The following is a 25,247-nucleotide window of genomic DNA, read 5'->3' on the forward strand; positions in this document are numbered from 1 at the left end:
CTTCCCACATTTAAGACCCCGAATAGTCTGAAAAGCAAGATATTTTTCATCATTATTTTGCTAGAGATTTCAGAAATGATAGGTGGATACAAGGAAGTATAGGTGTATAATTTCACAGTTTCACCCTCAGTTAATAAGGTAAAAAACAAAGATGACTCGTACAGGATTTAGATGAACTGAACCTGTAATTTGTATAATAAGTTGGATGTCTTTTTCCTCATTTGAACAAGACCTGACAAGAGTGACGACAACCTTTTGGCAGGAAAGCCACTCTTTCCCGTTGTTAAATGAACCAAGGCATTTCCCAAAGCTTTTTTTTTATGTGAATAGTGAATAAAATTGCATATTTCAGTTTTATATGTAAATTTGTATGTAACGATTTATTAAGTAGAAAAAAACAACACTCATGTAAGGCACAGTAAAATGTTAAAAACAGAGTTACCACTGACAGAGCTTCAATTACTTTTGATAACAGGTTCATTTTACAAAATATAATAATCGAAGTTTGAAGCTTTTGTTTGGAATGGTTGACTTGGCATTTTTGGTTTTATATTGTTGAATTTCCTCAGTATTTATCATTATTATTATTGGTTCTCTTCTTTCTTGTTTGCTGTTGTGAATGTTTACTTAACCTAAAATTACATAAATGGCTTGCAACACTTGTGAGGCATTTCAGACTTGTTCTTAGGAAAATAGGAGTGGGGTATTGATTGAGAAACCATACCTTTATTTAAATTCAAATCCTCGCCAAGTATCTGGAGACACCTCAGGCATTTGACCATTTTTTTTTGTTCTACAGTGAACTGCTGTAATTGACAGGTCATCTATTACCTTTCCTGATCCATACAACTATGCCTCACAAGTGGTAATGTTTTTATGACTTGAATCTGAGGTGTGGTTTATCTCCAGACAGTATAAACCCCCTGTGGATAACTGGGGATGAAAGTTTGAAGTTGTTGTCAGTGGAAGAGTTTCTTATATTTCCAGTGATAGAAGGTTTGTCATGGGCTGTAATGAAACAGGTCTTAGAATTTGAGGAATTTTAATGTCAAAGTAAACATCTGTCTTTACTCTTGGGAATATCTCTCTTTTGCCCAGTTTTGTTAATCTTGTAGTCTGGTACGGGTAGTCGCTGTGAACTTTTCCTTTTGGCTAGCATTACAATTACAGTGAAAAAAGTGAACTTTTTGAATAGTTATTCTTTCACTGTAGTAACAAACTGAATTTTACCTTCTAGAGGTGAAGACCCAACAGAATGACATGGTCAGTGTTGGCATTGATCAAGTAAAAAACATTTGATTTTTTTAGAGGGTAGGGAGTCAGAGGTGAATTTGAGTTTATTTGAATCTGGGGTTTTTTTTAAAAAGGCCATTATGTTTAAATGCACAGGAAAGTGTGTACACCAGATTTGAGAACTAATGTAGGAGGGAACACAAGATCTTCTAGATATTGCAAGTCTGTGGCATAATGAGTCATTTGAGTTGCAACATTATAAAGTGCTTTGGGTTTTTAGAGGAAAACCGTCATAAATGCTAAAATACATTTTTTGAAACTGAGGAACACTTGAAACATAGGTTTGCTGTTCTGTAGGGGCACTTTGTGACAACAGCAAGCTTGATTTTTCTTTAGAAAAAGTCTGCATTGTCTGCATGTAAACAGACAGGCCACAAAAGTCATTTTGTGGTGCTTGGTGCCATACAACTGAATGGATACTGTTTTTTTAAGGCACAGGTAGGAACTGAAAACAAGTTGAATGGAAAATTCCCTTTGTTCAGTAACTGATTGGCGTCCTAATCATTAGTAGGACTCGTAACCAGGTGAATTAAGCCTCTGGGTTTCTTAGATTTCACACATTGCATGACTGAATTCTTAATTTGTATATCTCCAATGAAAAAGTAGTTCATTTTGCATAATATATTTTGTAATTTTTCAAAATTAAGGTGTCAAACAGCTGGTGTATGTAGTTTCATTTAGACTTTTAATTGGTTTTGTATTTCCTTCCTCTAAAATGAATTATAGATGGACCTCAACAATGACATTTAGGATTTCCATGTGTATAAATCAGGTAGCAACAACTTTGTGTTTTACAGGGTAATCTCTACAGTGAGTGATGACCTGTATTATAGCAGTTGCTTCATTTAAACCAATCTAATGATGCATGATAGAGCAACTCATTAGTGAGAGAATTCAATGAGGTTTCATAAGATTTCAGCTGTAACTACTAGTATCCAAACCTTTCATTACATATGTGAGCTATCAGGTTTGATTGATCAGGATCATTGTGAAAATATAAACAAGTTGAGGGAAGCATGAATTACATGGAAGACCAAACATATTGGAGAGAGAAGTTTTCTTCATATTGAAATTGAAAGCTAGTTTCTTTTTTACTGAGCAATTAATGTTTGAAACATTCCATTTACAGTAAAATAAACTAGTTTTTCTCACAGGAAGAACTCATGGAATCTGACTGGCAGGTGGTCAGGAGTGCCATTCTGATGACGGAACATCTGACTCACTTTTTAATTTTTCATTTTGAAAGTTGTTTTAATCATATCAATTAAGAAGATGTACATTTCTTTACTACTGTAGTTAAGACTAATCAACATAACTTACGTATGTCATATCGATTAAATCTAATATCAGTGCACCATCTGCAAAAAAATGTCCTTTTAATGAATTTTTAAGTTTTTAGTTAGTCTATTTTAAATCATAGAAAACATGCTATAATTTTTTTTTCCATGAGATTAAGTTCTCCATATATATCGGAACATTTTACTAGAGAAAAACGTTTTAATGTCTTTAAAGTTCAGGCACGTTATTCATGTTCAGACACTGTTAAGTAATGATGTAGGTATTGCATATTAGTATCCTGACTGACCAAACTATTACAAGAACCCAGACACGCAAGTTACCTCTTACAGTAACTGGCACTGTGTGGTTGACTTTTGGAGCACACGGCATTACCCACTTAAAAGTAGATTAGGATTAGGCTGCTATGTTTCTAAACATTGTCGAATACACGCAAGAACCTGATCAAGCTCTAAAGATCCCATAAGATTTTGTTTGTTGAATGTTCCTAATATTTTGGCTCATTAGTATGTGTGTTTCGAGGACCATTTCACCTGTAGTATTCATTTTATAGCAGGACGTAGAATGTAGTTCTGTGTAGTTGAGTAGGATTGGGCTGCTGTATATTCTGCAATGTTATGAAATACATGCAAGGTCCTGATCAAGCTATAATAAGGCTGTGGGGCAAATATTCACTTTTGGACCTGTTATTTTCCTTCTCTGTGAATGCATATTCTCTAAACATTAAATAGTAGCCAAACCAGTATAATGTTGGCTAAGCCATTGTAAGTACAGGTGACATGTGGATCATCACTATTTTATAGTGATGATCCACAGATTCCCTAAATTGAATGAAAGAAGTAACCTTTGAGTGACAGATTTTCCAGTGAGAAACTCTTAAACCTGATGCTTCTAAAAGGTTTTTAAAGTGTGACTATATTAGTTTCAGTGCTAAACCAGTTCAGTAAGAAGTGGTAAAAACAGAAAAAGTATAAAATAAATTCCCCTCCTTTCATTTACATTACATCACCTGCTAAACTTAATACATTATACCACTAACATGTTTTCTTTTTTAACTTCTTTTCTTTTTTTGAACATCCTACCATCCAAGTGGACTCAAGCATAACAGATGCTGTTGAATATGTTTATATAACTAAGCCAGAGTGTTTTATATTGGTTTTTCCCTTATGTCTTCATATGTCTAAAGCTGTTTTCCAAGATGGCTTATAGATTATGGTACAGCTGTTGCATGTTGAATGCTGTAATCCTGTGGGCTGTAGTAAACAGTTGGTTAGTATAGTTGTGTGGTGTTTCAAAACCCGCAAAACTCATTGCTAGGCAGACAATATATTTAGTTTTATACTAGCTCATCTGTGATGCCTTGTTAGCTTGTCTGTGTTAAATGATGCTTTGTTATGCCCATTTGTATATTCTAGTATCTAAGGTTAGTTTCACCAGTGCACACCAAATTGTGATTTTCCAAAGGATTTTTTTCCCTGAACAGAAACAGCAGTGAGAACATAGACAATCCCCTATGCTCTTAAAGGCAGTGAATAAAACCAAGCCTGTGTATTGACTTGTTATACGTGCCCCATATCATATACTTTGACAGGCTGGCTGGAACCCTGTGGGGATTTGAAGGCTCATACTGCTTAGGAAACAGTCTTAGTCACAAGTGTAACGTCAATATTGTACTCCAACACGGTGAACAAGCTGAAACCTGAAGTCTTGCAGCACTCCTGGTCCTATGGGAACAACAAGTCAGCCCCCAGGGAGGGCTCAGTTTTTGGAAGTGCATGCTTTTTTCCTTGTAGAAGGTATGAGGTGGTGTGGGATCTGCCTTATCACCATGACTACACTGAAAATGAGGGGATATTTTTTGTCTGTAGCTACAAGTCCTGTAGTTTTGTGTTTTTCTAAAAGTGCGGGCTATGCAAAGTTCTCATCCAGTCTCATCCACTCTCATACAGTAATCTGAATAATGATTCAAGATAACAGTACTTACTGCAACTTCTTTAAAGCTTCTTCTTTAAAACTTTCTTTTAACTTTATTTGACTAGGGAAAGGGGCTTGTTAATAGGAGGTTTTCTGATTAGACCCATAGTCTGCTACTAACGTTTTTTATACCCAACTTGTAGTCTGTCCTTTGGTTCATATCTAACTGAGATCCTGCTAAAAGGGAATCTGTGTAAATGTAAATCACATATGACCTATTAGTTGTCTAGTTGATCTGATAATTTTGTTTATTGATTAGTTAATTCTAGGTGATGCCTATCAGTTCTTGCCATGTAATTAATTATAAGGTTATACAGTAATCTGAAAAATGGTTCAAGATAACAGTACTTACTGCAACATCTTTACAGCTCTGCTTTTAGCTGTCTTTGTTTGACCTTAAAGATCTTGGTTTTAGGGTGGCAGGTCACAAATGATTCTCTCGCCCACACAACAAACTAAAAGGTCAGATGTAATCAGTTTCTCTGCCTTCTTTTATAGAGTGGGCATGATAGAAATCAAACACCTTCTGTTTTATTCCCCATTTGCCTTTCACTGCTGGTTGTGCGACTTAGACATTTTGTGCTTTTTGTCTACAAGGGGATAAGATCAAATACCAATCCTCTTGTTTTCGTGTTCTCTGAGAATTTAGATTAATAGCAAAAAGTTCCAGGTGACATGTAGCAGCCTGTGATTTTTTGGTCTGCTGCCCCCACTGACAAGAGAAAAGGTCATATTTGGGGTTTTTTAAATCCCAATGGGACCATAAGATAATTGTTGTAATTTGTGATAAGTATATAATGTCAACATATTAATCTGAGACCCAACAGTCAGATAAAATGTTCCCTTTTGGTTTTTTTCCATTTCTTCAGTAAACCTAACATGGTGGAATTAAGGCCCCAAGTCATGTCCTTTGTTTTGTAGGCATAAGTAGTGACCATGGGGAAAAACATAATTGAAAACACTACGCACAAATGATATCATACAAAGTTCTTCATATTGAATGTTATTTGTTTACAAAAAAAAACATAGGAAATGTGTTTTAAAACTTGAGTTAATTTGTCCGAACCTATTTCTAAGAGAAGTCTGTCTTGTGAATCGGTTCCTTTCAAGACCAGGTTTGAGGGAATCAGTAATATTATGAAATGAAATATTGTGATTCAGTCCAGTTTAAAGCGGGCTCTTGGATAACCATTTTCTGTGTAATTTTTCACTTCTGAAGAAACTGTGTAACCTGTCGCAGGCCGGTTTAAAACATTAGAACTGTTTGACATCTTAAGGCAGATTCTCCCTCATAAAGAAGCAGTGTACCTCTGATTACAGTTATTCAAACCAACCATCTCAGATATTAGTTAAAAACAACTGCTGATTATATCTAGAAGGCCATTTTTTTAATCCACTGGTTTATTTAGGTTTCAAGAAATTGCTCTGTAATTTACATCAACAGGAAATTAACTTGAATAGCTGTGAATTTATACTTCGTACATTGCACAGACATAAGTCTTTTTTCCTGTTGTTACTTGTGATTAACTTGAATGAGGTTACTAGGGGGTGGTTCTTTGCATTTGTGGTAAACTGTTCCCTAATGAATCTAGAGTGGTTCTTCTTTACCTGGGTTACATGCACCTCCTGGGGATGCGAGATGCTCTTTCTGGGGCAAGATGTGCCAAATTTACCTTTACCTTTTAACTAAGGACAGGCATGTACTGTAAGTAATACTACTATGATTAAAGGAAGGTATTTTAAGGTAAACTTAAAAATGGAAATAATTCTCTTTCATTCTGTAATTATGATGTATTCTAGGTTTAAACTAACTGACTTCAATGATTTCTGATAAGGGATGCAATAATATTTTGGTGCAAGTTACAGTAAAAAGTTAAGAACCACTGTTCTGGGCGATGCTCTTAGAAATTATTTGGCAGAGGGAGTTGGATAAAGGTGTCTTACTCTAATTTTCTTAGGGTCAAGGAAGAATACAGTTTACAGAGCAGTTCAGATATATACTTTATTGTGCGATGGAGGCCAAGCGTGTCGCATTGGGCTAGCACTTAGACTAGTTAATCAATTTCTGTTCTACACTGTAAAAGATACAAGAGCATTCTCCTTAGGGTTGCAAAGTCATGAGGAAATTGGATAAATGTTTAAAAAGTAATATATTTTCCAAATTACACTTTTAATATAGAAGACCACAGTGGTTACAATACAAAGTGAAAGTTGCTATAGCATATTTTACAAAAATTACTTTGAAATTAGTATTACCAGATCTTACCAGTGAGACTGAAAGCCAGTTTAGATATTGACCATCAAGCTCTGAAAATTGCTTTTGGATGTCTTTTTTTTTTAAGCCTTATTCTTAGCACATTCTTAAAAACATATTTCATGTTTCTTTTTCAAACAGCAGATAATGATGTTAATATTACTAGGCTTTCTGATCTTTACATATCATTACATACGTTTAAAAACTTAATAGTGTGCTTTTGGTTTCAGTAGTGTGGGTATCAAAATGTTTTATCTTGTTTCCGTCTTTCTTATGCATGTACCACAGATACCTATTTGAACTTTTTGATGTGAGCTTTATGCTGAAGCAGATGGAGGTGTACTAGAATGTGGGTTTTGTGCATGCTACTGTAAATGTCTGTTAGTATTAATTTTCATACTATATATAACATGAGTGTGTGAAAATGGCTGAATGAATTGACTTGTATTGCTTGCTGAAAAGTACGAGGAATTTAGTATAGATTGAAAAGAAATATTATTGATACATCAGCTATCTTTTCAAATTGCAGAATTCTGTTTTGATACAGAAGTACTTCTGGTACATCTCAGGAGCTTCATGGAATTGATTCTAACAAGTCAAATGGACTGTTTTTGATCTTGGAATTGGAAAAAATGTTTTTATTAGTATTACAACCATAAAAATAAAGGAGTTTAGTAATAGTAACACAAGAAAATAGTGGTGTATTTGAACATGTTCTGAAGATGATCAAGAGCACCTGACTACACTGTGTACACTGCACGTTTTGCACTGTCAAAATGTAATACTCCTACACACCATAAGAACAAGTTCTGCAATTTGATGTGATTTAAGAGTGTCCCATTCTTCACCCAGTCTCATTATATATATATTTTAGGCTGCAGTCAGATCTGCCTGCAACAGATGCCAAGCCTCATACTGTTAAACAGCTTGGACCCAGATTTATTCTGTGGTTTTCAACACTAAAAAAAAAAGTATATCAGTTTCCTGTTTAATCTTGCACATCGCTCTCCTGAAGGCTTCCCCTGCCATTTTACCAATTTACTGTAAACATACAAGAGCCTTCCACTCAGGCAGTGCTGACCTTGAGCAATTTATTCTTTATATTATAATGTTCTGTCCCTTCCATTTCCTTAGTATTTGTTTTGAATGCCTATGCTATTTTTCTTCTGTCATAATTTGGTTCAGTTGGAGGGAAATGTCTATTTTTGCTGCATCTTTTGTCTTTCTCGTACATTTTGGAGTACCTCTGCAGCTGATTATCACCCCATTTGCTTTACATAGCACTTTGGGGAGGCTGATACAGAGCTCATTGTGAAATTGACTGCTTTAATTTCTTAAGACACATTTTTTAACTTCAATTTCTCATTTCAGTGGCAGTAGTTTGTTCATCAAGAATTTGTTCTTGGTGTTCTGAGAAATTCAGACTGACTCGTGTGTTCCCTTATGTTTTCTGAACTTTCTAAGCTGTTTTTAATTTTTATTTCTTTATTTTATTATTTAATTATTCCCAATTTTTTTTTATTTGATGCCCTTGAATATAAATGTGTTTTATGCCCTTCAGAGTTTAAGAATCAATCCATGCAGTAAACCTTGACATTTATAGTTTTCTCTTTTGAATTTAAGTATATATTATCATAACAATATATCTGTAAATTATTTGCCTGGGCCTTGTACATTCACGCTTTAAAGTCAGTTAATCAAGTGACAAGTGCTTCTTTAAATGAGTCCATGTAGTGGACTGTTAACAATATTGATACAATGCCACCCTGTATAGATCAGTGTGTGCTTAAAGATGGAGTCTTGTGCAGACAAGTTTATTTTTTAAAGGGGTGGAGGTAGGTTTGTTCCCAAATGTTTCCTTGGTGAAGTAAAAACATCCGCAAAAATCTAGACAGTGGTGATTTCAGCATCAAAGGAAATGATCTCTGATTAAGATGATGATAAACTGATGTAGACAGCACACCTTCATGCAAGAGAAAACCTCAACACAGAAAATAGTCCACATTGTGTATATCTTGACTCTGAATTTCACTGAGGTCATACAGTAGATATTTTAATTTGGCATCGGTGAGACGTCTTTCTTATGGTGACTGAACTGCTTTCAGGTGCTCTTTAATGGAAGGAGTGCCTTTGGTGGTAAACTAACAGTGCACTTTGGATTCACAGTCTTTTGTTTGTATTTTTTAATTTGATGTATTTGCCTTTGATGCTTTTGCCTTTTAAATTTATAAACATTAAGTTATTTAAAAGACTTTAAAAGGAAAAAGTTGTCTCAGCTGTATAATGTAAAACATGTTATGTTCACCAAGTAATATTTTTTTTCTATTAAAAGCTGTGAAAATCTAAATAAAAGAGATGTAAGGAGGTGATAAAACATTTGGCTCAAAAGATTCACCGTTGCCTTTCTTTTTAAATGGGTAGCATTACAGTACCTTGTCACCACATGGTGTGTTTTATTCCAGGATTTTTTTTAATAAAAAAGCTAATTGACAAGTTAGAGTTAAAAAAATTATATTAGTAATTTCTAAGTTTAAATCTGTGAAAGAACAAGTAGGTGAGCAAAAACATAAAATCTGAAAGTACGGAACACTATTATAGTATATGATCTTAACAGTGTGATTAGGATGAGAGCTGTTGTCAATGTACATACTCTTAGAGCTCTGAAAAAAGTGTAATCAAATCATACTGGTAGTCTTTTGCATATCTTTGTGCTTCCTTTAAAATGCACTGGTATAGAGTCTCTATACATTCTATCGGGATGAGTGAAAAACTAAGCTTGTTACCTTTATTCAGGAATACTGTATGGCTTGTACACATGATCTGCTACATATTGTGAAATCACTTATTTGTCTTGGGTTTTAACATAATTTTGCTTTACTGAAATTCATATCTAAAATATGTTGACTGTTATGTAACATTTTTCCAGGAGGAAATGGAGAAACATTTCCTTAGTGCTAAAAAAAATTGCATCTTAATTTGTGTGTGAGAGGGTTGATACTCTACATGTTGCGTCTTGTTCAATAAAATTAAAATTAAGGTTACACTGTGTGCAATAACTGTAATTATTATTTTTCTGTTTGAAGTAACTTTTTGAAAAGACCCTTTTTACTTTTTACTCAATAATGAAAGGAGGCTTTGCTTGGAGTTTTCTCAGTGATATCTGTCTCTTAATATATGGATTAACTTTATTTATCTTGGTCAGTAGAGGAATGCACTTAACTATTTCAGTAACACTACAGTCTGTCTATGCCTTGCATGAGCAGGACAGCTTCTTCTTATCGGGGAAAGAGACTCCCTCTTGTGGCATGCTGATCTGTCAAAAATCAGAAAATAGCTTTTCTCCCCATACAGTTTCCATACCAGGGTGTCCCAGTCCTTCAACCAGGAAAGCAAGCAAAAATCCCCTTTTACAGCAGCATGGTCTGTCGGGTTTCACTTTCATTGTGATCTAAGCCTGCTCATCTAATATGAGTCACTTGTGCATAAAGGTGCTTAGGTGTAATATCCCCTTATAGTCAAAGCACTTCCTTTACAGTATGTGGGTAAAGAAGGGTAGTGCACATAATTAATCAGTTTTACTCAAAGTACCTAGATTACAGTACTTACAAGCAAAATCCATGAACGAATCTGGAAACAGGAGTTTAATTTTTAGCTTTTCAAAAGAATGAAAAATGCATTTACATTCAGCTATGAATCATAGGTGATATTTTTTTACATTAATTTGTGAATAAGGTGTTTTGTCCCCTCTTGTTTCTGTGTGTACAATGTCACTGTTATTGGCAACCACAGCCTTATCTTCAAGGCAGGGAGTAACTCTGGATCTCAAGGAGGAAGTAATTTTTAATTTGAATATTTAGTGCATGCTAATAACATAAACTCTTAATTTGCTGACCTACTTGAAGTGAGATTCTGGATAACACAGAAAATCAAAGCACTGCACAAAGTTATGGCTGAAAGTAAGTGTGCAATTAAAAAAAAAAGTGTTTCAAGACATTTTTCACTTTGTCTCTGCAGGACTCCCCTCTGTTCGAGCTTCTCCGACAGTCCAGGGAGCAGGAGGGTGCAGTGGAGCAGGCTGAGCCTCCCGGCATGCTCAACCAGCTTCTACAGCATGACCACACTGCTGCAGACCTGTGAGTTTTCCCCATTTGCCAATCTTCCTGGCCCAGTTGTCCGGCCAGCGCTACTGAGCACATGTTCCTATTTCAAATGGCAAGGGGATCAGATCCTTCTGGGAAGCGTGGCACAGATATAAGAATATTACTTCTGTTCTGTGTCTAGATGTAAAAGGTAAAGGCTGATATAGAAGAGAACAACTTGTTTCTTCTTGTAGCTGGATCCAGGGGAGTGTTAGGCTGGATAGGATGTAGAGAAAACCTAGCACGTGCTCCAGTTAAAGAAGAGCTCAGATTTTTGCTAGCTCCTCTGGGCACTACGCAGTCTTGAAGAGCAAGAGGATCCAGTAGCGTTACCAGCTTGTAGGCAGGCTGTTCATAGAGGGAGAGATGCTTCTGCAGAGACACCTTGAGGGTAGGTATCAACTAGGCATTGTACTTTGCAGTGGAGTTGCCCAGCAAAAGTTTGAGTCCTGTGATACTAGGAATGACAAAGATATACTAGCTCTAATGGAAAACTGCGGGGAATGTACTGGTGAACTGCTATACAAGGATTTGTCGTGGTCATCAAAATGGATTGCATTATTGTGAGATAAGAGTTCCATTAAAAAGCAGCTAAAGCTTGGCTTCTCTATCCAAATAGCTAGCTGCAAAGCTGCTGGTTGTGTTGTGGATTACTTTCAATGCATTTGAAAGGACGTTCTGTGATTTTCGATTCTAAGATTGACCATAATGAGCTGGATGACATGAGCAAACAAATCTTTGTTATACAGGAGAGAATCAAGGGTTTCTGAAACGGCAACGGCAGAATGAACTGCTTGTTAAACTCACCGCAGGGTCTTGTTCTAATTTGTCTGTACACCTTACAATTGATAATGTGTTCAGAATTTTTGGAAAATGCAGGAACATGCAAAGCCACATAAAGTGTGCTGCCCAGGACCAGGGCTATTCATTGCAGCTGCGCTATTTTGTTTGCCATTGTCTTGTAACTATTTCACCAGAAAATGATCCTCTGATATACAATGGAAAAGGACAGTTCAGGACCTGATCTTAGGAATTTCAGTAGTTGAGCTTAATGTAAAGCTTTGTTGTGTTCAACATATTTCTAGGCCAGTTTTGAAGGATCTTTTCTTCAGTAAATAAACTACAAGCAATAAGAGCTACACAGTAATTCCAGCTTAGTTGACGTTGTCATTTAGAGAGACTTTTACAAAGAAATAGACAATTATCCTTTTTATGGTTTTTATCAATGCAAACTAGTCAACACTGCATTTTCCCGTTAACACTGGAAAATTAAAAATAAAAGACAATCTCTTCAGACAAAACATTACTGGCATGGCATATTGCAGCATTGCAGTTTCAGTATTGAAAATTAAGTAGTGTGTGGTGTGAATTGTTACTTTTTCCCCCCAACAGTTTATTTCCAATAGAGTAAGAACCTATTCAAATGTGAATGTAAAATGAAAGTTTTTGTCTTATTTCCAAAGTAGGCATTGAAAGGTCGCTTAACTTATGACTGATGTGCCACATCATACGTGCAGACATTTTGCATTTTTTCACACAGCTGCTTGAGTTGTAAATTTCTAATACCCACATTCCTCCAGTGGGACTGACCCACTGAAAATGCTTCTTTGACGTACTTCATCAGTGTTATCTATACTAGGCCAGGAAAAGCAAAGTCAGCAGTCTTGGGAAATGTGACGTAGATTTTTTCTTTGAGCACTCTCCCATGTAAATATGATCAGTATAACCCATTACATATCAGAGTTCATTCTGTATTTCTCACATTAAGTGGTTTAAAGCTTGTACAAATGAATGAGCAAAAACAATTGCTAACAGGCCCAATTATTTAAACCTCAAATCATTTTTACTACTTGTAACATGAAGATGGGTGCGCTAAAGTCAAGAAGTTTATCTAGGCTGTCAGGAGCACTGTCCCTCAGGTTGATGGAGGTCTGGTTTGTCTATGGAGACACTTGATGTTTAGCTTCATGTTCAGAAAGGAGAGGATTGCTTCAACTGAAGGGCTCTGAAACTGTCATTTCTCTAGTACTTAAAGCCCTTGCTCAGATGAAGCCATTGTATATGGATACTACCTGTGCAGTTAAAGAGATTGAATGGGCAGATTGTGAAGTCTGTCCTGTATGTCTTTGAAGATATAAGAGACAAGTCTCCAGTCTCAGCATAAAAGCTTCATAACTGTTGAAAGGACATTCAACAACCTTTTACTCAGAAATATAAGACATTTTTCTTAGGTGAGTAATGTTCATATGTTAGATGTGAAAATAATTCAGGTTGCATTACTTATACTAATTACTGTTATATAGCACTTAAAATAACATCTCAGTAATTACCATTACTCGATCAGAGAGCAGTTCACATGGAATTGTGTATAATGGCTTTTACTCAAGGTTGAAAGTTAGTGTTGAGTGTAAACAGATAATAATGAACTCTTATCAAAAGCGTCATTACAATATGTATACGTGACTACAGCACAGTATCAGTGAGTCTAACAAAGTTTTATTGGCTTAATGTGCCACCTTCATATTAATCAGAATGATGCGTGGGAGCTAAATGCACTTTATGGCATTCCAACACAGCTGTGAGTCATTCAAACTTAAAAACATAACTGACTCAGGTAATTGCAGAGTGTGTAGATTTTAACTTCCTAGCTTGCCCTGTATCCAGTTTCAGCTGGACCATTTTATATTTTAGGCATCCACATTTGAAGATTACTTCTTAGCACACAAAAATGTCAATGTGCCCTTAACACCGATAAGCTAGTAGGAATGGAAACTTACCCTTTGGATTTCAGTTGACATCACTGAAAATAAGCAGTTCAGACAGGAGGTTGGAGAAATTCATTCAGGAGGTTTTGTCCCAAAACATTGAATTGTTAACTAGTTCTGTGCTATACTGGTGTTTGACAGTTGACAGTTTGCAGTTTTGGTTATCATGTATCCACACATCAGAAGCCTACACAGAATATGATGAATCACTTAGTCCTGAGCTGAGGTGAATTGGCCACAACCCCATCTGTTACAGTCCTGTAATGTCAATGCCCAAATCAAATCACTAAAGATGACTTGTGAAGCTATCATGCTGGAAAACAAAAGCAGACTGGAGAGACCGCAGCAATGCAGATGCAGAATTCTTTTTTTCCAAGTCTATTTTGCAGCACTGCTGTAATGTGCAAACCATTTTTTTGTACCATTATGAAAAGTGCTAAATATTTAAATGTGATGTTAGCCTAAATATTTAAATGTCATGTTAGCCTAAATATTTTAAATCTTTTTTTAAACATATAACACATCCAAACGTATATACAGTATATAATGGTAAATTGTTCTTCAAACATCAGTGATCTATTTTTAAAAATCTGGGTTGTGATGTATGATGTGTCTGATGTGAATAAAATCTGTCAAGCTTACAGTACACCTTAGAATTATTGGATGACCAGTACTGAAGAAAATCATGCACCTTGCGCTTCATTTCAGACTCCTTGGATCTATGTTGCTCTAAAGGAAATATACCTCTTTATCGGTGAGAATGCCAGAGCTGACGGGTGTTTCATGGCCTCTTAGGTACCTGTCCCCAGTGCGGTCTCCCTGGAAGAAGAGCCAGTCGGTCACCAGCAGTGCTTCCCAGGGAGCTGATGCTCAGACGGGCCCCTCCAGCCAGTCTCAGACCTCCTCTCACAAACACCTCAAGTCTACCTCACTCTCTCTCTTCTACAAGAAAGGTATGTTCCATTCATTTTCTGTCATCTTGCCCGTGATTTCAGAAAGTCCACACAAGTCTACCGTGCAAATAGAAACTGGATGCATGTAGTAATGAGAGATGTGTGTAGAAAATATTCGTAATTGAAATATTGCCAAGCACCTTTCAAATTTGAACTTTTCGACCATATTAAGTTATCTTCTTTTTGGCTGCTGCTTAATTTTGTTTTAGAATTCCAATCCTAACAAAAGTGGTTACTTTTTTGCAAAGCTTCATTTTCAGATAAGTCTTAAATATACTGTGATGTTGGCAAATCCAATCAGCATTTAATATCTGTTAAATGTGGTTTGAGTAAGTCAGTTTAATTCCTGTGCTTGAATGTGTGATGTGTACAACCATCTTTTTCATTTTTCCTGTCTCTTTGAGGTGCAGTGTATTCATGAATTTTGAGCAGGACCTCATAATGGATGGTTGTCATTATCACAGTCTATTAGACATGTTTAAATATTAATTTCAGCTACTTTTGTATCCCCTGTTAATACTTTTTTTGCTTTTTGATCCTAATAACTCTGGCATTACCTATAAGAAAGTGAATCCCAGGGAAATACAAAACCCCAAAGGGACACGTAATACTTAATGTGCTTTGCAGAATTCATTTGTGTCTTCCCCAATTCCATTTCTCATTTAAATATATGGGAGTTTCCTCGCATCCTTGCCCCATGCTGACTGGTTCACATCTGAATTAGATGTGATTGTTCTTGTGTGATTAGCCATTGTCATTAGTCATTAGTCATTGTCAAAGATTTCCAGTGACCAAAAATACCCCAGAAATACCATGTGTTGCGTTTGCAGATTATCATTTGTACTTTTTCAGCATTGCATTATGCAGGTAGGATTCCTAAGAAAAACCCTGATTTTAGTCCTGCTCTTCAGTTTCTTTATCAAAGACATTTGAGCTCATTATGGATGGAGCAAGTGCTGTTAATGCCAGTGAAATGTGTATCAACAACTGGAACAACAATTGGTTCGGTAGCTTTGTTTGCTACTATCCTATCTACACATTGGCAACATGAGCTCACTCAGCTCCAGAGTGACACCATACTGCTGATGATCTGGCATCCTTCATGCATATCTCAATTAGTATTCCTGAGAATATTCAGTTGGCACTGGCTTTGTTGTTAAGACCAGTGTTGAAATTTCAGGATCTATCAATGGTGGAATCCTGGAAGCTGCAGCCTTGAGTTTCCAGGTTTTGATGATCTTGGTCATAAGACAACTGGTTTATAAAATGCCATAGTTACATTGTCTCAAGAGATTGATTCCCTCTGTCACCTTTGATCTTCCAGTGTATCGCCTGGCCTACCTGCGTCTGAACATGCTGTTCTCCCACCTGCTAAAGGACCACCCTGAGCTGGAGCACATCATCTGGACACTGTTCCAGCACACACTGCAGCATGAACATGAGCTGTTGAAGGACCGCCACCTGGACCAGGTATCTCACACCCAGCCTGGGACACTGCTGGTGTTCTTGCAGCTCTACAAGCCTCAGCAAATTCATGTTTTAGTCAAAAGCACGTCTTCACATCTTAGATAGAACGAGCAAACATGAGGGGGAATGTGAGAAATTTCCTTTCCTTTCTTGTGGCGTGTAATCACTCTTAATGTTCTGGTCAAAGTTGCAGCTGCTTTAAGTATTCATCATCTTGGTCACTTACATTCATATATTGGGTTTACTCTTGGTAATTAATATTGGGCAGCCAGTTCATGGAAATGTATGGAATCTGCAGTTTATTCCTAGAAGTAGAAAATAGTGTACTTATTTAATGGCATATAATACATGAATTACATCTTTTATATGGATATTAAAAGATATCCATATAAAATATTAGTGAAGAAAATGCAATTAAAGTGAATTTCAAAATAAAAAACAAATTTTACTAACATCCATTCAGTATATATACACTTATGTGGTCCATTTGCTGTTATATGTATCTATACTTTTCCTTAACAATGTTTTTTTTTGTTTTGTCTTTGTTTTTCTTTGTTATGTTGTACTGCTTGCTGCTTAAATTGCCCTCTTGGGATTAAGAAACTCATTTTGAGAAGGACTTTTAATTTTTTAACAAAGTAATGCCATTAGAGACTAAACTCTTTAAGTCCAGAAAAATGTTCCTCATTTTGGCTTTGTAAGAGTCACTGGCTTCGTACCTTTCACAGATCATGATGTCGGCCATGTATGCAATCTGCAAGGTGAAGAACATCGACCTGCGGTTCAAGACAATTGTCACAGCCTACAAAGAGCTTCCCAACACACACCAGGAGGTAGAACAACAGGCTGAGTTTTTAGTTACAAATATTTATTTTAAACATTCTTTCCGCAGGACTACAAGGATGGAGGGTCTTACCTACAGGGATTTGGTTTTTTAAACTTACCCGATCAAGTCAACTGGTAATGCATTAAATAAAGACCACTGTTTTAAACGTAGAATACAGGGGATGTATTCTTGACCCCCGTTTTTCTGTTCCTTTCATGGACCATACCAGCAAACTGCTGGTACAATTAACACAAAGAAAAAGCTAAAATGAGAATTTTGTATTGTCGTGTTCATTGCATTATTGGGTGGCGAGCGTTCCACAGTGACAGCAGCAGTGTGTGATGAAAGTCTTTTATCAGTTCATATATTTTGAGGTAGATTATGGCCAATAAAAATAATACAGACCATTTTTTTAAGATAAGATCACTTTATTGGCCATATACAATTTCTTGTATTAGGGATTTTTCTTTTCACATACCCCAACTTGCTCTCCATGAGACACGCAGGCAGGGAGAGAGAAGCTTGGGGTCAGAGCGCAGGGTCAGCCATTTATACAGCGCCCCTGGAGCAGTTGGGGTTAAGGGCCTTGCTCAGGGGCCCAACGGAGTAGGATTCCTCTGCCGGCCGCGGGATTTGAACCAGCAACCTTCCAGCCACAGGCGCAGATCCTTAGCCACAGTTCCATTTTATAAGCCATGGAACAAAAGCAGACTGCACAAGATGCTTATTTTAGTATTTTCTGCAGTAATGAGAAAAATTGTGAATTTTACTGTTGTGCTATAATTGAAAAAGCTCCACACTAAAGAGGATTGAGAAACTAAAGATGTGGTTTTCGCATAGATCATGGAGGTTTAATGAAGACATTTATAAATAGGCTAAATGGGTTGTAAAGAACTTACAAAGCCATGCAAAAGGTATACTTCAATGAAATATGTATTTTTTAAATCATCAACACTGCATCATATTATTGTTTCACAATGTAATACTTTCATTTTCAAAAACATACGGACTACAGTCCTGTGAACTTGTTATAAAGTAGTTTGCTTAATATTTCAGTTTGCCAAACTTTGCTTTTTATGCTTTTGCATTTCATTTTTCCAGTGTATGACCAGGGACTGCTGCAGCAAGTTTAAATTTAATATATAGCAGAACATTTCACAAGTCTAAACGTTTGATCCCTTGTACCTCTGATTCTGGGTCATCCCATATGGCTTCAGTAGGATTCTTGTTGGGATTTTGTATGCTTTTGATCGTTCTATGTAAAAGCTGTAATTTAATTAATACAAATGAAAATAATCAAGACTTTTGCAAAGCACTGCAGTGAAATGTTTTCTCCTCTATTACCAGACGTTTAAACACGTGCTGATTCGGGAAGGCCAGTATGACTCCATCATTGCATTCTATAACCAAGTCTTCATGCAGAAGCTGAAAACCAACATCCTGCAGTACGCCTCTCCCAGGGTAAGCACAGGAATCATGAGAGCTTGCTGAGCCCTTCCTTCCCTATTGATATGCTTCTCACCTGCAGATGCACCAGGGCCACCCTTACATCTTCAGAGCACTGTAATGAGGAAACTTACTCATGTTTTCATGAGTCATGTGCGATTTCATCTTTGTGTCCACATTACTTGTGTCTACATGTATCCATTATCACTGTCGTTGGCATTTTCATCAGGAAAACTGATTTTAGTTTTTTAACATTCTGTCAGTATTTGTAAATAGAATTATTTGCAATACAAAGAGTTTTAATTCATGACTGACTCATATGTGACATTTCAACATAATAGTATCCCATGAAAGATACAACTAACTTAACCTCTGCTTTTACAGCTGTTGACAAGATATTTAACTTTTTTAGCCACCTACGCTCTCCCCAATTCCGCACATCCCCTGCAGCCCCTACAAATTCTCCAACTCCCCCCTTCGAGTGCCTGGGAGCAACAATGTGTACGTCTCCCCCCTGAAGAGTGCCCGCATGTCGCCCAGCGTCATGACCCCTCGCTCCAGGTCAGTGGGGGTCTAGGTTACAGACGTCTGAAATGGGCGTTTGCTGTTGAGCACTGGATTATTGCCAGTGAGGCAATTCCAATAAACTAATACCTGCTAATAACTACAGAACTAAAATGACCAATTGAGAATGAAATGAGACATTATAGGCAAGGCTGGTTGTGTTAATGTATCAAACACATGTAGCAATATACAGTATATTCCTTTTAACTGATAAGCAAGTTTCTGTTCTAGCACAGCTGCAGTTGAGTATAGTACCGTGTTCCACTTTATAGACAGTATATGTTAATGGCTTTTTTGTGATGTTCTGATCCTCAGGATCCTGGTGTCCATTGGGGAATCCTTTGGGGTGAGTACCTTTTCAGATATCTGCACAGTTTCTGTTTTTGAAGCAGTTTTAGCTTTTTATGCAGTATGTAAATCAACAAATCTAAGGCATCTTCAAGGTAATTACCTAGATATGTAACTGTCAGTTGTGGCTGACGTCCTATGAAAGTTTATTAATCCTCCATAGTGTCTTTTTGTTGGAACTCGTCTTGTTGCTTGGGACCCCAGGACAGTGTTCAAGTTTGAAGGCTTTACTGCACAGCAACTCTTATCTCACAATGGGTGCTAACTTTAGGATAGGTTTCCCTGTCACCTCAGCCTTCAACAAATGGACAAACCAAGTCTTGTTAAATGTCTTCATTTTCAAATTTGGAATTGCCAATTGTTTTTTATTATCCCATCTAATTTCAAATTGCCAAATGTGAGTTTCTCGCGTCTCAGCATACAAGTACAAGCACAGAGGAAAACGAGGCAAACCCTCCCATGTTCAGCCTACTCATCCTTTAATACATCCCAGGCAACATAGCCCCATGCTGGAAGTTTCAGTGTGACCCTCACCAACCACACCATGAGCCTTTGCCGATGGGAATCTAGACTTATCCCAACGTTTCCCTTTTGACGCTCAAGTATTTGTGTGCCTTCACTTGGGAAATCCTAGTCATTCAGCTAGTAGCATAAGCAAGGTTCAAGGATTTTGGGAGAAGATGGTCAAAAGAAAAAAAAAGCACAAGCAGTCTGTGACAGACTATACAGAAATCTAGGGGGTAAATCCAATAGAATTCGCACTGGTGTAGAATTTAAATTCCCAATATTGATGTCGTGAAATAAAGATAAACTGTAAATGGTGTCCAGACCTTCAGGTCATATTATTTTTGTGTTCTGTCACAAACATGCTACGCAAAGGCCTCTCCTCAGGACAGTGCTCTCAGTCAAACAGCTGCACAGCACCCTGATGACCCTTATTGATTGTGCTTGTGCCTCCTTCCTTCCAGACTTCAGAGAAGTTCCAAAGGATCAACCAGATGGTAAGCAGCAGTGACTGGTCTCTGAAAAGAGGACTGGAGAGCAACAGCGCTCCCAAGCCCCTCAAGAGACTGCGCTTCGACACGGACGGCCAAGACGAGGCTGACGGAAGGTAATGCATCTGCACAGGCGTCTGCCTTCCACATTCGTGTGGACACAGTCCTGCTCTGTCAAAGCCATCATCGCCTCTTTACAAGTGACTGTACACACCAGGTCACGTTCCAGAATTTGCAGGATGAATGAAATAGGTCAGAACTGGATCGCTTAATCCAGCACTCTGCCATTAAGGTGGGCTTCAGTTTTTCTGAAGAACTCTAGCATCTACACAAGAATAATATGATGAGAAATAAAGCCTGATATTTTTTATGAGGGTTAGTCAAAATGCTGTCGACAATTTTGACAGTTTATTACAAACTGATTACATGGGTTACTGTGACAAAAAAGGTTTCAAATGAGAGCATAAATATCAACGTTTCTAACAGTTACCTTACAATCCTTCGCCAACTGTGGAGGAGAAAACAAAACTTTAGTAAAATAATTGGCATTTATACTTGTCAACAACATTTTGACTAACCCTGCATAACTATAGCTAGTGTATGATCTACCCAGATTCCTTATTTCATTCACAATGGTAATTACTTTGTTCAGCATCTCGGCATCCAAAGCAACAGCTGGTAGCAGGCTCCACACTCTGCCATCACTAGATACAGATGCAGCCATTCAAAATGAGCGGTAAAAACCCGCGGTACAGTAACCAACCCGCAGGGCACCGTAGGGCACCGCAGGGCACCGCGGTAAGTGATTGGCTGGCAAAAATGACCGACAGGGGCACTCGTGGTGCATTGGTTGGTAGTGAAAAGATTTAATCATTTAATGTCTTTACTGTGCACATTTCAATCCGCTTAGTTTTGAATATTTATATGGAATTTTACCACTAAAGGGAAATTTTAGTAGCTGAGCATAAAAAGAAGAGGAGCATAACGCATCTGAAGGTCATAAATGATATTAATTTAGGAACATAAACATTACTGTATGTACATAAACTGTACTGTGTATGGCTGGTCTTGATAGTTTAAAGAAAAAATACACACCAGTCTTCCATTTCTCCCTAAACATTTTAAGCATGAAAGTTTTATGAAACGGTACCCAAATATGTGATTGCTGTATAGAATGAATTTTAATTTTTTTAAATTATTTAACACGAAAATTAAGCTGTTTACATCTTCCGCCTGAGAACAGTCACCCGTTGCTACCCAACGCAGAAACACAGCCACTAACTAGCAAAGAGAGGAAATTAGCTAGCCAATATGATAAAGAAATAAATGATTATTTTGTTTATTTCTTTTGCACATTTATTTGAACATTTCCATCGATTGTACAAGCACTTGGAAACTGTCCAATCCCTAGTTCATCAAGCATTTACCGGTCTGGCGCCGGTCTGTGTCTTCTAGGATATAATGCCAGCGAACTCTTGTTTTTATGTCCACTATAACTACGCTGGGCAAACGTTCCGAGGTCAAATTCTTCCAGCACGGGGGTACCTTTAAAGCGGAGACGACGGCACCGAAATTTTTTGGCGCGCCTTCTCTTTAAAGCCCTGGCCAAATATGAAGACAGTACGTACAGTTATAATTCAAACGGAATTAAAAACTACACATCCCAGTTACCATGGTGGTGCTTGTGATCATTGCGTTTAACCAACGAAACAGGGCGAAAAATCAGTCACATGACTTTGGGACAGAGTTTCGAAAGCTTAACCTATCGGCAACAAAGCGAAATTTACACGATAGGCTACCTCAAACTGTCAGTTACACGACTGTGTATGTCGCTTAAGACACTCCTATTTGGCATTTTAGTTATGGAGGTGAGAAGACGCCCCCCCCCCCTCTCTCTGGGTGTCTGATTTGCCACCATCTTTAACTGTTCGGTGTCCGGATCGGAGTAGCTACGCGTACGAAATAAAGTTAAACCCAACTACAAAACATATATTTTTGTGGTAAGAGGGTGCAAAACATCAGTATTTACTGCTATTAATTACTGTACGATTTATAGTTGAAATCTGAGCCTAGATATAAAGTTAAAATCTCGACAAAGCAATGTAGGAAATACAGAGAAAATAAATCCTTTCTGACATCTAAAATCAGTTTCGATCAAGGTCTCTAAAACGAACAAGAAAAAGAGGATTTTCGGAGGGCAATTACGCTGTGTTTATATAGAATAACTGATTTATGAGCAATCTAATTTCTTGTTCGTTTAAAACAGTGAAATGTCAGCTGCAAAAGATCGCACCAGAAAAAGCACTCTCTCTGCCTGTCATAGACGTTCAGGAAAGGCTGAATGAAGTCATGTCAAGTACAATAATTCGGTGATCAATAATAACAGTTGTAGGACAGTATATAAGGAGGATAAGGATTTTGAAGTTGACTCGAAATCTGATAGGTAACCAGTGCAAGGACTTGAAAACAGGTGTAATGCATCCCTGATAGGATTCTTGCTGTCATATTCTGAACATATTGAAGATTGCTCAGTGTGGATTTAATTTCCCAAGTGAACAGGATGTGCATTTATTAATTCTAGAAAAAAATCCTTTCTTGATTTCTCTAGTTCTTAATTTCTCTAGTTCCCTTTAAAATAAACTATTATTCCACAATGCAGAGTATTACATGGCCAGTATTTACACATGATATTTGTGATTTAAAGAAATTAACACAAGCAGCTTTTGGAGATTTAAGTGTTGGCTGAGTTATTGCAGGATAAAAGACTAGAGATGTTGGCAAGAAGAAGATAATTTGGGGAAAGCTGAGGAATACACTTATAACAAAAACACTTCCTAATGGGGTTAGGCATACTTTTGATGAAGATGATGAAGTTAACAGACTATATGTTTACATAGATACTGAAATAAGGATTGTATTTTAGATTATGTGTAGTTGCTGGCATTGAACTGTGTGTTGGATGCACATGAATTGAAGGAATGGGCAAACATAGCTGATGCGGATCCACAGAGCCAGCATATTAAGATGTTTATAATTAGAGGCAATTTGTTTAAATAACTAGGTATGGATACTGATGTGCAAGAGAGGTGGAAAGGCTGTTTCCTTAAGCCAGCACTATAAAATATTTTATTCTCAGTGAGATGCTGCCATTTCATAGTGGGTTTCTAACACTGTGTATAGTTCCATCCACACAGTGCCTTTACTTCCATCCATTTCTAATCTCTTTATCCAGTACAGAGGATTTGGAGCCTATCCCAGTAAGCAACGGACACAAGGCAGAATACACCCTGGACATAGCGCCAGTCCATCACAGGACAGACAGACACAAACACACACACACCAGGTCCAGTTTTCCCATAAACCAATTAACTTACCAGTTTTGGAGTGCGAGAGGGAGTCATATCACACATATGGAGAAAAACCATGTAACCCAGAGAGAACATGTAAACCCCACACACACAGGATGGCAGGAATTGAACCTAGGACCCCAGTGCTGCAAGATAGCAATGCTAACCACTTCGCCACCATTATAAATGGATGGATATCTTAGTTATCTTTCTAGTTCACAGGTTTGCATGCATAATTTAATTTTGAAAGCCACTGAGACATCAGGTACTACTGTTGTATTTATGAAAAAGAAACAAAACAAAAAACATACTAACAACTGTGCCATCCTACTCCTTAGTTAATACATTTTATTATTCATAAACAGTTAACATTGTTAGCAAAATATTTTGAATTATATTTAACCCTATTTTTTCTTTAGTTTTGTATTTAACTTATTATATGATAGTCAGACTTAATGTATATTTGAACAATGAAAATATATTTTTACAAGATGCGGGGGAAAGTGCAACAGCTTATTACAGTGCTAAATTTAATATTATTGATTGCTAATAGTTTATGCTAACACCTAACTTTCTTAATTAGATGTATTTAAAACAGTGAACTAAGTGTAACATACTATTCAGAAATACAATCGAAAATAGTTTTGTGGTGTTTGTATGGATGAAACGTTTCTAAAATGTATAACGTAACAAAATTAAAGACGATTAAAATCTGTAATCTTTCCACTTGTAATGTCATTAGACAGAACAACACGTTTCTGGTTTGTTTTAATTAGCTAGTATTAGTTAGTAGTTAGTAGTTTTAATTTAATTAGTATTGCAATTCGCACTGATTCCCTTGCGAAGATATGGACTTAAGCATATTCGTGCCTGGTCAAAAAATGGCATTAAGCACTTAAAATTAATATGGTTAATAATAGTAAACTGTAACATGCTGTAACAAGATCGGTTAAACTGCGAAGAAAATGCTTTCAGAGAAAATGTTTCAGGTGTGAAGAACATAGATCTCCAATGCAATTTCAACCAAACCTGTTCCCACACACCCTGCCCCCACTACCATTAGAATATACACAAAGCACTGAAATCTTTCGAGCTAATGATCAGGTGACCCAAGAGAGCGAGAGAAACACCAAGGGGTGCGGAACCAGGGAACTATTTACATGGAAAACGGGCGATCTCCCCAGACTGTCCGCCAGTTTCACTGTTACCTGGATACCTCTTTATTTAGAACTCACTAACACTGATTTTTAGTTTAGAAGGATTCAAGTAGGGTTTTAGATGAAAGGCAGCGACCTTAATCAAGCCCAAATCATAATTGAACCCATTCAGAGCCTACATTACATTTTAGCATTTCATTCTGAGCAGAAGACCCTCACACCTGAAGAAGGCTTGCGTTTTCTCTCTTCTCTTTTAAGCATGTGTACAATGTGTAATTACAATGCTGTAATACAATTTGAATCGTATGAGGGTGGGGGGGGAGGGGGAGGTGTCTTTCGCTGGAAATCTCGCCTGCTTCTACTTTACGAGTACAACCCCCTCTCTGCCGGAGTGCTGGCTGTGACGAATTAAACCGGTTTCAC

At 37.1% G+C, this 25,247-nt stretch overlaps 2 protein-coding genes across 2 annotated transcripts in view; one reads left to right on the plus strand and one right to left on the minus strand.

The window, feature by feature from the left end:
- The window catches only part of rb1 (retinoblastoma 1), a 94,907-nt gene that overhangs the window by 65,112 nt on the left and 4,548 nt on the right, over positions 1 to 25,247 (plus strand). The window contains exons 18-25 of the mRNA XM_088920177.1: positions 10,832 to 10,950; positions 14,517 to 14,674; positions 15,999 to 16,144; positions 16,870 to 16,974; positions 18,315 to 18,428; positions 18,826 to 18,974; positions 19,293 to 19,323; positions 20,294 to 20,436. Of these exons, the coding sequence (XP_088776303.1) occupies positions 10,832 to 10,950; positions 14,517 to 14,674; positions 15,999 to 16,144; positions 16,870 to 16,974; positions 18,315 to 18,428; positions 18,826 to 18,974; positions 19,293 to 19,323; positions 20,294 to 20,436 (965 nt within the window). The remainder of the gene's footprint in view (positions 1 to 10,831; positions 10,951 to 14,516; positions 14,675 to 15,998; positions 16,145 to 16,869; positions 16,975 to 18,314; positions 18,429 to 18,825; positions 18,975 to 19,292; positions 19,324 to 20,293; positions 20,437 to 25,247) is intronic.
- The window catches only part of rcbtb2 (regulator of chromosome condensation (RCC1) and BTB (POZ) domain containing protein 2), a 34,918-nt gene continuing 27,250 nt past the window's right edge, over positions 17,580 to 25,247 (minus strand). The window contains exon 13 of the mRNA XM_088920179.1: positions 17,580 to 17,706. Within this exon, the coding sequence (XP_088776305.1) occupies positions 17,697 to 17,706 (10 nt within the window). The 3' untranslated portion in view covers positions 17,580 to 17,696. The remainder of the gene's footprint in view (positions 17,707 to 25,247) is intronic.

The sequence above is a fragment of the Atractosteus spatula genome, chromosome 7, assembly GCF_055471065.1.
Source record: "Atractosteus spatula isolate fAtrSpa1 chromosome 7, fAtrSpa1.hap1, whole genome shotgun sequence".
NCBI lineage: Eukaryota > Metazoa > Chordata > Actinopteri > Semionotiformes > Lepisosteidae > Atractosteus > Atractosteus spatula.